A 14,799-nucleotide genomic window follows, 5' to 3' on the forward strand; every position below is an offset into this window, starting at 1 on the left:
GCGCCAAAAAATCCTTTTTTCTGTAGCGAATATTTGATCAAAAATCGATTACAAATAATTATAAAATATATAAAAAAAAAATTATACGAAATTTTGAATTAATCTGAGTTTTAGTCGATGACTTTTTCAATGATTTTGAATAACGACTGGGGTATAAATTTACACGACTCTTTAAAATTATCCAGTGTGAGAATTTCTCTGCGATTGTTCCAAATAAACGCAATCGCGCGTTGCTGTAAAATAAATACATCGTCTTCTTTCTGATCTTCAACTAATTTTAGTAAATTTATTACATTCTCTCTTGTTATTTTATCACTGAGTAATAATCCGCATAAATTAATTAATCCAGATATCTGATAATCTTTCGCGACTTCAAACAATTTGACCGCCAGTTCAAAATCATCGTTGGCTTTGTCGACTTTTCCGGTGTACAAAAACAGGAATAATTCTTCTGCTGTTTCCGTGTCAATTTTTGGTAACTTGATATATTTTTTTCTGAACTTCTTCGTAGTCGTCATCAGCATTGACTTCAAAACTGGGCTTTGTGATACTAAAATTTTTTTATGGCTCGGAAATTGCCGGTTCTTTATTTGCACGACGACGTCACTGCATTCGATATTTATGAGAAATTGTTTCATATCTCGATACAAATTTGAAGCCACCAATTCGTCTTTGAATCCGAACCAGATTATTTTGCATTTAATACTCAGGTAATATTTAAAATTATCATTTAGTTCAGCATTAGAGTATTGCAAGTAATAGTATGGGAAGTCGATATTAAAATTACAAGACTCCTTCCAATCAGGGACATCTTTTACGTGACAGAACATTCCGTTCGTTTGTAACTCGATAATTGCCATTGCCGATTTATCGAACGTTTTTGTTACTTTGACATCCAAACTGCTCAATTTACCCAATTTTACTGAAATATAAAATTCTCCACATGAGTCTGGATCTAATAATTTAATGCGATGGGAATCGAGCCATTCATGATAATTATCTTCTATTGTTAACAAGAAGTCGTGAGTTATTATTTTATTTTGCGTTGATTTGGTCATTTTATGGCAGCGCGTCAATTTGAAATCGAGTAGAAATTTACAATAATTCAATTATCTGGAATGAAAAATATATAAAAATATTATTTTTTGACATACGTTTGATTTTAAACGAAATAATTAACAGAAGTCATTAGTGTGAATGTAACTGACGGCGATTTTTAAAATGATACTGAAGTTAGCCGGCGTTTAATAATTTTTGGATTTTTTTGAAAAATTTAAAAAATGCACTTATAGTTTTTCAAATTTTCTACATATGCATTTTTTTAGTTTTTTTTTTTTGTAATTATTTAGTTAAAAAAAAATTCAAAAATGATCAATCGTCTGCCAACTTTAGGATCATATTTTTAGAAATTTTTGAAAAAAATCAAAGTTTAAAAATACGCGGATGTTTACGAGTTTAAGTGGAACAGATATATGGCGATTTATAAATTTTGAATAAATAATTTAAAACAATAAAATTTAAAATAACGCGCGTACTAATTTTTGAATAATCCAAGTCTGCATTTTTGAATTTTTAATAAAAATTTAAAAAATTTCCAATGGTCTGCTAATTCACACTCACACTGAAGTTAACCGACACCTAATAATTTTTGAACTGTTTTTCAAAAAATTCTGCCTTTATTTTTTTTTAATTTTCTACATATGGACATTTTGAGTTTTTTTTTTTTTAATTGAATTGTTTGAAAAAAAACAGAAAATTATTAATTGGCTGCTAACTTTAGGATCATTTTTTTAAATTTTTGATTAAAATCAAAATTTAAATGATCTTGAAGTTAGCAGACAGTTGAAAATTTTTGAATTTTTTTTTAAACCAATTAAAGACACAAAAAAATTAAACTAAAAATATGCACATGTAGAAAATTTAAAAAACTACAGGTGCAATTTTTTGGAATGTTTTCATTTTTATAATTTATCATTTTTTTAAAAATCCAAAAACTATTAAACGTCTGCTAAATTCAGTATCATAAATTTAAAAATACGCGGATTTTTATAAGTATGAGTGGAGCAGATATATGGCAAATTATAAATTTTGAATAAATAATTTAAAACAATGAAATTTAAAAAAACGCGCGTACTAATTTTTAAATTATCCAAGTCTGCATTTTTGAATTTATAATAAAAATTTAAAAAATTTCCAGTGGTCTGCTAATTCACACTCACACTGAAGTTAACCGACACCTAATAATTTTTGAATTTTTTTTTTTAAATTCCACCTGCAGTTTTTTTAATTTTCTACATATGGACATTTTTAGTTCTTTTAAAAATTAATTTGTTTAAAAAAATTCAAAAATTGTTAATTGTGTAACTTCCGGACCATATGAAATATTAAAAAAAAAGGTTATTTTGATAGCAAATGAGTATTGAGAGATTAAATTAAAATCACAAACAAAAAACTCACTGTTTTGTAAACAAAAAATAACCAGATTTTAAATATTATTTTTATAAATATTTTTTGAGAAATTTATTATTTAAGTAAACGTTTATTTGCTCATTAATTGCGTATTATTTGTTTATGTGAAAAATATACTATATCTATAGTCAGTCATTAAAACAGAGTTGCCAAATATCTATTGTTTTTCCACCAACTCGGTAATTAATTTTCCCCTAGATTGAATATTTAAATCTCCCAAAATAAAAATTCTATTCTTTTACAATTCAAAAATTTTATCATTTAAAATTAATTGCGTTTACTATGAAAATTAATATTTTAATATTTTAAAAGAAAAAATTTAAGAAAACTTATTTTTTTAATGGACGAAGCTGTAATCGATAAAGAAGAAATGGTGAAGAATTTTTTTGGCGGCATTTCGTTTAAAATTTAAAAACTTAAATGAATTCAAAAATTAAAAAGTGAGGGAATGTTTACTACAGTAGGGGGAGGTTTTATTACGTTTTATAAAAACAAGTACAGAAATTTTAGAAGTAAATCATTCAGACCTGCGCAGATATGAGACGCAAAATCGCGAAGCGTTTCATATTATATAGATATACATTTATCATTGAGTAAATCCTTTTGTTTAATCAGGGAAGGAAGCAGGAAAGTAAGGGTAGGAAGGATTGACGAGGATAAGAAAGAACCCGCATAAAAAAAATGTATATTTTTATTTTATATACGAAAATATATAATTATATAAAACGGCAAAAATTTATGTATGTTTGAATATAATGTTCATATAACTTGAAAGTGTATTTTTCTTATAACATAAACTATAAAAGAAAATATATTTAAATATTTTTTCAATCGGCAAAATGAACATTCAATTTATCAGTTTAACTCAGGAAAGAAAATAAAGTTACAGATTAATGAAGAAAGAACAGATATCTCAGTACATATTAAGTAGATCTGACCATAGATGTTTATATGTAAGTGTGCATTTCAATCAGGGGATGTCAACCTACGACTCTGACTATAAAAAACTGAATTAAACTTTTTAGGTTTAAAACATGATATAGGCTTGGAATAAATCTTTTAGACTCAAAAGTTTTTAAGTCAATAATATATATTAGCTTTTATATTAACATTATAAAATTACTTATGTGTTTATAATATAACTAGCTGCAAAACCCGGCGTTGCCTGGGTCAAAATCCATCGCACGCTTAATGGTCATAGAATCGGTTTTTCATTCATGTATATATACAAATCTTTGTACCATCAATCGTACGTTATATATAATTTATACGAAATTGATTTATTAATCAATGAATATCAATATTATATATCAATATCAATATTATATGTTGAGATATATAATTGCATATATGTTGATACATATATTGAGATATATACTTCTGTACATTTTTATATATATGCAGACATATACATTGCCGTATATGAGAAAATATATGTCTGCATATATTTCTTATATATTCCACGTATATCCTGACATCTATGAAATCATGCATGCATACATTTATATCAACATATAACTGAAAATATATTTGTCGTATATATTTTTTGCGTACATATATTTTGTATATATCACATATATGTCACGTATATTTTCGACATATATATTTTTTCATGCGGGTTTGGAACTGAAAAATTAAAAGTTTTCTTTAAATCAGTCCTGCTAAAAACATCTAATAAAAATGAATAAATTCTCGCAAATTCTTCTAAAGCTTCTATAAGAATGAATAAGTTTGCTGAGAAGTATTAAGCATTTTTTCATACAACTACAAAAATCTATCGTTTCTTTTTTTCTATAAATATTATGCATTACTCGGTGGTTATGATTTGAAGACGATCAAAACGTTGTTCATTGGTATTGTAAAACTTATAATACGCATTCTTAATTTTTAGTAAAATCCTCGTCGCATATTCCATCTTACGATCAGTTATTGCATTGGTCGCCTTACTGACTTCGCGAATGATCAAGTCACGCATTTGAGCTATAGATATACTGCAATGTTCATTTTCGGACAATAGTTCACTGATATTGCCACATATTTTACCAAATACTGACTCTATTAAATTAACATGACTAGCATCTGTCGGTGGTAAACCAACGCCGATGTATTCAATCGACACATCATTATTAGAATATTCATTTCGATTACATAGTTTTCGAAAGTGTTGGCTGAAGTCACTTATGAAATCGTTCAATTGGTAATTATTTCTCGATGCTCTCTTCGATTTTTCGATAGCTCGTTCAACTCGAAATTTCAAGTCGTCCATTTTAATTGAATACCCGGTAACAACTTCTATTCCACAGAGATCCATTATGTAGTACATGAGACTGTTATGAATCAGAAACTTTTTCATAATTTGAAGGGATGAATGATTTTTTATCGTCGGTATCACAAGCCCGAATTTATTTCGCGTTAAACAAAATGTTGCATATATAGAATTGTAAAGTCCGATCGAAGTCGCCAATTCTTCGATAGACGGTTGAATAGTGCATTCATTTATGTATAAAAGTAATTGATTGTCATCAATAACTTCGCGGAAATTATAACACGGTTCAATACGATTCGTAAAATTGAATATTGAAAGCCGGTCTTTGATCGCTTCATCAGCTTCGATCTGAGGAATCTGATTTGAACACCCAAATATGAAGCAAATTGGGGTAAGTTTTTGGTAGCCTTTGTACAAATCTCGTTGGTCCATATGATCTTCACCGGTTATCGTTTTGAGTAATGATTCTTCTAATCGACGCACTTCTTTGATACAAACGACGTATGACTGAAAGGCCTTTATCAGATCCGGTGAGGGAGATGCTGCGGTCGCTGCTGTCGCGAGGTCGGATAGTACATTAAATACACTCGGTTCCGCTGCGCGAATTATTAAATTGGCTAAGAATGACTTTCCGCATCGTGGCTCACCGTAATACAAAGTGAACTTCCGGCAATTGTTGAATGGTTGAAACAGTAGTGCGCAGTGTTCTAAATAGTCTCTTATGGTCTTGGTATCGAAACGGAATATTATCGATATACTTAATAACGCATTATACATACAAATGTCTAGTAGCTGCACAGGCTCATTTATTGTCGATTTGTTATTCCGTTTATGATGTCTATTAGGCCCAGTAATTCTTTTTTCTGAACCAGCCTTTTCGGAATCTTCATTTGATGGCAGTTTTTGAAACGTTATGTTAAAAGCTCGACGAAAATTTTCATTAGTTTCACAGGTAAACTGACTCAAATCAAATTTCTGCTTTGTCAAACCAAATGGATCACCTTGTAACGTAACAGAAAGTTTTTTTTCTTTGGATGACGTAATGCTTTCTCTCATTAATTCACTATTTCGAGAACGTCGCGTTATGTCAAATTTAACACGAATAATGTCCTCATCAGAGTTATAGTATTCCATAAGAGACCACACAAATGCGACCGAAAATAAACGTTTGTGCGGATGATATGTGTACGCACTAATGATATTATCAAAGAGATCATTTGGGTCCGTGTAAATTTCATAGTCAAATTGACTATCGCGCTTACCCCCAATAGCTTTGTACAAATTGTTCAAGTCACTTTTATAAAGATTGTTGAAGACGTTGCTCAATGAAGATGTCGTTACTACAAAGTTCTTTTCATTTATTAATGAATCTATACAACGAGCTATGGCCATTATTGAATTACAGTCAATACAGTGATACTGCATAACTGGTAACAAGTAGAATAGTTCGTCTTCATTTTTCGTACTTCTGTCTTTGAGTATCCGATCAGTAATAGTATTAATTGCCAGTAAACGGGTTTGCTTATCGAATACAGACTCTCCTATTTTTAGCAAACCCGGAACCATTACTGACAAATAGAACAATTGGTCTTGTGATGTTAAGTATATATGGATGAGCTTTTTCCAATTGTCGATTCTAATTATCAACTCATCATTGATAATGCGCAATTGTGTCTGATAATTATGTCCGTTAACATTATTAACAGTGGCCATTATATTCAAGCTGCTAGTATTACTATCGATATTTTCATTACTACTATCGATATGCTCATTGTTATTACCGGCGGTCTTATCGAAATTAGACTTTTCATAGCTCGCAGTGTTCTGACTGCTATAATTGTCGTATTTATTGGTATGAGTATCGCTGATCCCCATTGGCGGTAAAATACAAAAACTACTTGCGTTTTCAAAATATAGCTGTGGTATTCCACTCATGTAAAGACCTGTTATATTATTAAATACACCACGCAGTGTACACACAAAGTAACGATATTTACCGAAATGAATATTTTTTACAGGGATATGTTCATTGACGTAATTGTACCAGGCATTTTTTATGATCTTCATAGCCAAATTTCGACACTTTGACTCTGTTATTGATGAGTTTTTATTTGCGAATATTGGAATTATATACATCTGTAACTTGTCGTACATGAATCGTAATTTGCTGTTAGCTGTTGTGTCACTAACGAAATTAGACATTTTGTACTCGATGTATAATGGGTCTTTATAAATGTACATAACGTTATTGTTCATAACGTTGCGATAAAACAGTATTAAGTAACGACGAAAAATAGTTGTTACAATTTCTTCCAACATTAGGTCCGTCAAATGTTTGTACAAAGGTAATTCATCGTGTAAATATAAGCGGCATAGTTCGTCGAAAAGTAACACGTCATAGCTAATTGATGTACTTGAAACTAAACTACTTGTTTTGTTTGGATTTTTTATACGCTCGCGACTAATATCACTTGGGGCTGAAATAAGTGCGTCGTTAACCAGCCGCGATTCAACTCGACGGCGCATAAATACAGAGGTCGCGAGTTGCTTCAATATTCGTAATGGCTCGGGAAATATACGACCTAACTCAGCCATGCAATCTATTTTTATCAAAGAGTCAAGGATCCAAAGCAACTGCCGATTGTCATAAGAGTCATACAAAGTAATTGCGCGTCGAATCATTGTAAAAATGACTTGTTGGTTATCTGCGTTAATCATAAGCTTTTGCGTTGTATACATTACCGACAGTACTAGAACATAGAAAGCGTAGCCAGCTGAATTATCTGGCTCGTGGCAAAACTGAACTAAGTAACTCAAGTACCGATGAACTCCCCGGAAGTTAACGTTATTTCTTGGGTTTATTTTCGTCTGTTCGTTTGATGAAAACGTATCAGTTGCGGGTGTTTCTATTTGATAAACATGTCTAGCAATATTTCTTCCAATACTGTCGAGAGTCAGTAAAATATCGCGTTCTAACTCTGTCGCGTCAACATGAACGTGGTACAAAGGGTGTTGGTGGGAATTCGCATTTCGATCGCACTTGTTGTAATTTTCCTGCAATAAATTCTGGACAAATTGTTGAAAGTTACGATTATTGCTTTCTAGTATAAAATTTCTATGACTCCGAATGAACGCAGGTATTTCACATGCTGCGGTATTGAACACGGGGCATAATTTTGGTATGCCATCATCGCTATGATCTGGTGGGTCACAGTCTTTTAGTATTGCAATTACATAGACCACTTCCGTCTCCATGTTATCTGTTATGTCCCACTCTTGAGAAATTTCATCATGATATAGCTGTTGTGTCAATCCGCCATGATGATTAAATACTATCTTAGCAAGAATTATATCCTTTCCTATACTAAAGTCATTCGTTAATTGAATCTCAAAATCAATGTAATTTACTGCAGATGGAATAATATCGATATTGTACAGCTCATGGTTCCCTTTAAGCGACAAATTGTATATATGCCCATCGTGATCTGTCGAATATGGTAATGGTACGCGGGAAACATGACTTATTTGATACCGTTTAAGTATGGGCTTCATATAATCCGATTTTGATTTATTGAGAGCATTGATAATGTGTTCATATACGTTTATCGATACTGATACATTTATATAAATATGAACACTACATCCATTGTCTCGAAAACATGCGACCACATTTTCTTGGAAGTTTAGAAACGATAGATCTAAGTATGAATTTATTTCCTTCCATAGGTCGAGCAAAATATCGTCCAAGTATGAAGCGTACTGAGTACTGGTCATTTTTGATGTGCATGTGTTTGCCTTACATGGTAGGCAATCTAGAACCAATGTTAATATTGTCACGTAATTTCTAGTCAAATCAAGATATAAAGCGTGTCCACTTAAATGGAAAAGATCGTGGAAGTTCTCCAGAGAAAATGGAACATTAGAGTCAAAATATATATATCTTTTGCTGAGTGCGTCATATAAAGCTACTTTACTGCCTTGATATTTATTGATGTTAGTTATATGATATGATTCAAATTTATTATAAAATAAAGTCATTTGTGAAGCCACGTTAGCATTGTTTGCTGTATTGTAATGTTGTAAGATATTTTTCTCAGAAGCTTGAAATGCGCCTTTTTGTCGTGAGTATTCGTCATTAGCTACGTCTTGAACTTCTTCATTGGACAAAGGCTTATTATTAAGGTTAGGGTATAGTTGATGGTGTGATTGTTCTATCGCAATAGGATTATAACACTGACGTTTGAAATTACACTTTTCAGTAACGTTAATACTATCATTGTTTCGTTTTTCACCAATGGAAGCATTAGTGACGTCCATTTTGTCGATGGTGAAATACTGGAGGCTGATTTTTGCAACGATTACTGATCATTAAGAGCATTCTACCTAAGTAGTATAATATGTGTGATATATTTATCAATGATATATTGACTTAGATACATGTCATGTGGAATATATTTGTCGCTATAACAATATTCACTTAGCTTCTCTGTTCTCGGATGCATGATAGCATCGAAGTCCGAATAAATTGTCGAAAACACTGAGTATTCTTTTGTTAATAAATATTATCTTTTAATGACTTAACATTATTGTGTATGTCATCACGACCCAATGACGTCATCGTGACACATATACCTTTGTTTTTCTTTATACTAAAAGCTCTATCGATGAAATATCAAAACAATAGTCATTTTAGCTATCTTCATATTTAAATATTCAGAACTAATGGTCTGATTTCATTGTTGAATATTGATTGAGGTCTAAATTTATACACTCGTAATAATCTAAATACATAAAAAAATATTTAGTTCTTTGATTGGATAGAGGAATTCCTTTTTTGTAAAAATTATAGAAAATGGTCTCAATCATTCATAAAAAATACAAATGCTTTTGGGTGCAGATTTTTTTTCAACACTTGTGCGTTTAAAATAAGACCGCGATGATATAAAAATTATTTCTTCACTAAGAAGTTTGGATTTTTAAACAAATTTTTCTCAATTGTTATCAATTTTTTGGATCATTATAGGTATCAATCGATTTCAAATTTCATGAATCGTCCAGAAAACCTCTCGATAAACGATCGATTTTCAAAATGTTAACTAATTTTTTTTTTATATACAAATAAGTTAATAAACTTTTAAAAAATCGATTCCACAATGAAGATATCAATCGATTCCATAATGTAGATATCAATAGATTTCTATATTCAAAATAATGATAACAATGAAAAAATTTACAAATTTTTTCAAACGATGTAATATTTTTCGCAGAAATGATTGAATCTTATATTTTTTGCAAGTGCAGTGAAATCACTGGAACAGAGCTATGTTCAATTTTATTTTCATGTTCATTTAGCTCTGACATTTTTTGATACTCGAATCCCATTAACTCGGAATTTCCCCTCAATCTTAACCCCCACTACGAGCTGCGCTGTCCCCCACCTGATGTCATACATTTGTATGTGCCTGTGTATATTCATAGCATATAAGAGCGCATGCGTGTAGTTTACTCTTCGAAGGAGAAGGGGAATTCGTCACGTCGGAATTTCCGATATTCTCTATAGACTAACGTTCGAGTTAATGGAATTCGACTGTATTGTTAAATAACATGTTTTTGTTCTTTAATATTTCTTTATTATGTATGCGATTAAAAAGTAATTAGGAGACCAGCAAATGTATATGCGTCATTTTTTAGTACATCGAAGAATGCGACTATCAATTGACCTTGTAGGTCACCTCAAAAATTTATCATCAATTTCGAGCGCTCGAAATTTCTAAGAAGATATTATTTAATAAAATTTATTTGCATATAACGATACAGTTTGAACGAAATAATGAATCAAAATGAATCTTGTGATATAAAATAAGATTTATTATGAATCAGATTTGATTAAAACTTTTGGACTATTTCTGTCGTCGTTAACGAGTTGCTCTACACTATCAATGATCTATCGTTTTTTTGTAAATCATCAAAATGGACTATTTAGTCTTTTGTTGTAAATTAATAGCCTGTTCTTACTTTTAAAAAATCAAAATGACAAAATCCAAAAAAATATAAAAGTTTGAATATTTTACTAGCGTTCTTAAAAATTTTTAGTTTCAACAATAAACAAGTAATATGTATGTAGATAATATATATACTGTAATTAATAGATAAATCCAACAAACGGTTTTTAATAATTAACTTAATAGCAGCTTAAAAAAATTTATTGATAAAAAAATAATTGCTCTAAATTTTATTATTTCAAAATGTCTTTATTTTTTCAAATGATTACTTAATAAACATGATATGTTTCTGTGCTATTATATAAAATTTGTGGTTCATTGTATTATTTTTTAGGATCATAGTATAAATTTTAGTTCTCAAAATTTGGAACTATGGAATGAGAACAATAAAATACAAAAATATAAAATTGGTATAGAAATAAGTAAACATTCAATTTTTCCGTCTAAAGGTATTGTCAATTCATGTTGGCATAAATCAGATTCTTCATATTTGATACTTCAGTTAGATACATTCTTCGACCGCTCAAAATAATGTGCTATTTCAATCAGTTCATTCGTTGATAGCTCTCGTGTAATCCCATCAGAAGTAAATAAAAATTTAGGACTCGATGACCTTACGGTGGGAGTCATTTCTGGAACAGAAGGTTTTGGGGTTGTTTCCCAAGGCTTTGGTGGTAATACGAATCCTGAAGCTGGTTTGACAGGGTTCGGAGAGGATTCAGTTGGAGGCTTCGATGGAGATGGAAATACTGGAGCTGGTCTGTCAGGAATTGGAGCAGCCTTCGGCGTGGGTTGAGCTGCTGGAGATCCTTCTGATGGTTGAAATTGTCTTATGATTATTCCTATTATTTCTCCTACTTGATTCTTGGCTTTTTCTACAACCTAATAATAGACCATAGGTTTAATGATTGATCCAAAACACAGTGAATTAATTAATTATCAATTGGAAAATCATAAAAATATAGATATTTACAACATCGGCTTTTTCAGCAGTTCTATATTTAGCATCACCGAGAGCCCGAAAAAAATCACCAGCAAGAGAATGCCTAGGTTTGTCAGAATTATCGTGAAGATGGAATACACTGAACTTAAAAAATTTGAAAAGGTATTTTATTAAAATTTCTGATGAAAGTTATCGTTATATCAATGAATTTATTAGTTTAAATACCAATGTATCGGTAGCATCGCCTGCTTCATGTTTAAAATCACCCATTTTTCGTAAAAAATTTCCAGTGTAGCTGTGTTCTGCTGCAGTAGCATAATTGTCCTATAATTATAATAATGTGGAAAATAGTTTTCAATTCATAAAAACCAAAATTAACCCATGAAAAATGAATCATATATACTTTATATATATGGTCTACATATAGCTATATATGACGTATATATTAGACCGGTTCAAAAAAATCGACTATTTTTTTTTTCAAAACCCGCAGTGAAATATCTTCCTAGACATGAAAAAAGAAGCCAGTATAAACGGGAGCACATAGGACGTGATGCAGGGTATACTGCGCCACTACCAGTAGGTACTTCTCACTCTGCTACGCAAAGTTCACTTAGTAGCAGTGGAGTGATGTCTTACGACAACGTCCGCTGCATTTGCTTTTAACACTTCTACTATAAGTGTCCATATCCAAGAAGCCCGCACGCTCTAGCGGTGAGCGCGGAACTAACTTTCGCTCACTTACTCTCTCCCGCCAGATTGTCGGTCGGCGAGCGTCTCACGATCACTCTTACTTAAATAACATGGAAAAAAAAATTTTTTAATTTTGGAATTTTACAACTCATTTTGGAATTATCATGTCGGGGTGAGAGATACATATTTTTGAAGGAAATTGAATGCTCTAAATATATTGTATCTTATGTTTTTTCTCTAAGTCTACTTCTTTAAAAGTTATTCGAGTTTAAAGTTCAACATGTAATTAATTTAACCTTTTTTTCTTAATTTTTCTTAAATATTTCATGATTATTATTGAAAAAAAAAATTTGTCTTAAAATATTAAATCATCAAGTTTAACGTCGTCGACAAAGTAGATCTTTATTGTTCTACTATGAGGAATAAATGACTTTTCAATTTAAAAAATCTGAAATTAATTCTCTCTTTGAAGTTTAAAAAAATTTGAATTGTATCTACATAATTTTTTCTGAATAAGTGTCGACTTTTCATCAAAATGTCATTGTTGGGTTATTGATATTTAATTGTTGTTAGTAGCATTCCATTGTTCATAGTTTTGATAGCTGAAGTGAAAATCGTAAATTTTATAAACTGAAAATAATCTTGTTAAACTTAGAGCTATTATCTATACCATTTAAAAATTGTAAAAGAATTTCTTCCGAAGATGAGTTTTATTATTATACCACAATTTAAGAAAAAAAGGTTAAATTGATAACATGTTGATTTTTAAACTCGAATAACTTTTAAAGGAGTAGACTTAGAAAAACAACATAAGAGACAATTTATTTAGAGCATTCAATTTCCTTCGAAAATATGTATCTCTCACTCTGATATGTTAATTCCAAAATGAGTTGTAAAATTCCAAAGTTAAAAAATTTTTTTTTCCATGTTATTTAAATGTAAAATAGAAATTTACGATGAGCGACCTTTCAAAATTGATACTAAAAGCTCCCGTTTTCACAGGCTTCTTTTTTCATGACTAGGAAGATATTTCAGTGCGGGTTTTGAAAAAAAAAAAATAGTCGATTTTTTTGAACCGGTCTAGTATATATAGATCATATGTGACATATATATGGATCATATATGAATCTGATATAGATCAAATTTGAATCAGATATGGTTCACATATGACTCATATATGAATTATGACGCATATATGTATCACATATGACATATATACGACCATATATGATTTATGGTTCACGAAATCTTAATATATAGTTGATTAAATAAATTAGCAATATATTAAATAATTATTAATAAGTAAAAAATTCATTTAATTGATGTAAAATCAATTGTATAAAGAAATTTCATAGATGATCAATTTTATTTGTTTATATTCTATTAAAAATTAAAACAATAAATAAATCGATTCTGTATAGAAGTTTTCTGAAAATTTGAATATTCAACAATGAGTTAAATTTGCAATACTATTATTAAAAAAAAAGATATAAAAAAATACTTTTTATGTGAAACTTTCAATGGTGAAAAAAAAAATTAATAATACAAAGAAAAATTATAACGAAATCGAATAATACCTGAAGAAATATGCAAGCAGACAGAACTACGATAAATGACTTAGTCCACATTTTAAGTTATTATGCGTGATAACTTGATGTAATTTAAAATAATCCCCAAACTAAATTCACTATGATACAGTTGATTGATTTGGTCGCCTATTTATACTTATAATTCCCACCATTGAACAAAAGTCATATTAGCGTAATGATAATAATAATATACAGAATAGATATCACGCTCTGGCTTGAATATGAAAAAGTTTCGATTGTTGGATAAAATTTTTTAATTAGATTATATTGGGATTCCCCTGTTTAGATAATTTCTAGAATCCATTAGATTCTCATAAAGTTTGGAAAATCCAAAAGTGCATGACTCATAATGCTCATTGAATTATGAAATAATAATAAAAAAAAAAATCACAAAAAAAACATTTTTCGATCGTAAAGGACTTTCTGATGCTTCGCATCACGAGTCGTGCAATATTACTATAGAAATTTTATAAGAATGAATGAGTTCTATGAGAAGTGCTATAGTTAAGTACAGAGCCTTATACACGGGAAAAACAGAGTAATAAAAATAAATAAATAATAGTAAAAAGTGGAATCTGTTATCAATAATTAGTACTATTATGTACTTAATGCAAAGTAGTTTACTAATTTTTGTAGATTCCTGAAAACTTCTATCAATTATTTCAAAAAGTAAGTAAATATTATTACTTTTTGATATATAAATACGTGACTTATTAGTGAAAATTAATTAATTTATGGCATACATCTATAAAAAAGTAATGATTGGTCAAATTAAGGATTGGTATCTTAGATACTGATTTTTCCAGCCGAAAAATTGCAAAAGTTACACTTTTATTT

At 30.0% G+C, this 14,799-nt stretch overlaps 3 protein-coding genes across 3 annotated transcripts; all 3 read right to left on the minus strand.

Moving 5' to 3' along the window:
• Positions 1-108: 108 nt before the first annotated feature.
• Positions 109-2,598, minus strand: LOC130664677 (uncharacterized). The gene is made up of 2 exons (XM_057464715.1): positions 2,458-2,598; positions 109-1,113 (listed from the first exon to the last, which is right to left on the minus strand). Exon 2 carries the CDS (start codon positions 1,056-1,058, stop codon positions 111-113), a length of 948 nt encoding a protein of 315 aa, XP_057320698.1. The 5' UTR covers positions 1,059-1,113; positions 2,458-2,598; the 3' UTR covers positions 109-110.
• Positions 2,599-3,347: 749 nt separating this feature from the next.
• LOC130671213 (uncharacterized) lies at positions 3,348-9,125 on the minus strand. The gene has a single exon (XM_057474964.1). It carries the CDS (start codon positions 9,050-9,052, stop codon positions 4,277-4,279), a length of 4,776 nt encoding a protein of 1,591 aa, XP_057330947.1. The 5' UTR covers positions 9,053-9,125; the 3' UTR covers positions 3,348-4,276.
• Positions 9,126-10,990: 1,865 nt separating this feature from the next.
• LOC130669699 (anti-sigma-I factor RsgI8-like) lies at positions 10,991-14,061 on the minus strand. Its single transcript, XM_057472724.1, has 4 exons — positions 13,951-14,061; positions 11,906-12,004; positions 11,711-11,824; positions 10,991-11,619 (listed from the first exon to the last, which is right to left on the minus strand). The coding sequence occupies exons 1-4, from the start codon at positions 13,999-14,001 to the stop codon at positions 11,236-11,238; spliced, it is 648 nt and encodes a 215-aa protein (XP_057328707.1). The 5' UTR covers positions 14,002-14,061; the 3' UTR covers positions 10,991-11,235.
• Between the last annotated feature and the right edge of the window lie 738 nt (positions 14,062-14,799).

This window comes from Microplitis mediator, chromosome 1 (assembly GCF_029852145.1).
Source record: "Microplitis mediator isolate UGA2020A chromosome 1, iyMicMedi2.1, whole genome shotgun sequence".
In the NCBI taxonomy this organism is placed as follows: domain Eukaryota; kingdom Metazoa; phylum Arthropoda; class Insecta; order Hymenoptera; family Braconidae; genus Microplitis; species Microplitis mediator.

Excerpts from the sequence above, each read along its gene's own strand:
- LOC130664677 (XM_057464715.1), bottom strand. The coding sequence starts at position 1,058 with ATGACCAAATCAACGCAAAATAAAATAATAACTCACGACTTCTTGTTA.
- LOC130671213 (XM_057474964.1), bottom strand. The coding sequence starts at position 9,052 with ATGGACGTCACTAATGCTTCCATTGGTGAAAAACGAAACAATGATAGT.
- LOC130669699 (XM_057472724.1), bottom strand. The coding sequence starts at position 14,001 with ATGTGGACTAAGTCATTTATCGTAGTTCTGTCTGCTTGCATATTTCTT. Across the intron at positions 12,005-13,950 it reads CTGCTTGCATATTTCTTCAG|GACAATTATGCTACTGCAGC; the intron begins GTATTATTCGAT and ends TTATAATTATAG. Across the intron at positions 11,620-11,710 it reads CTGCTGAAAAAGCCGATGTT|GTTGTAGAAAAAGCCAAGAA; the intron begins GTAAATATCTAT and ends GTCTATTATTAG.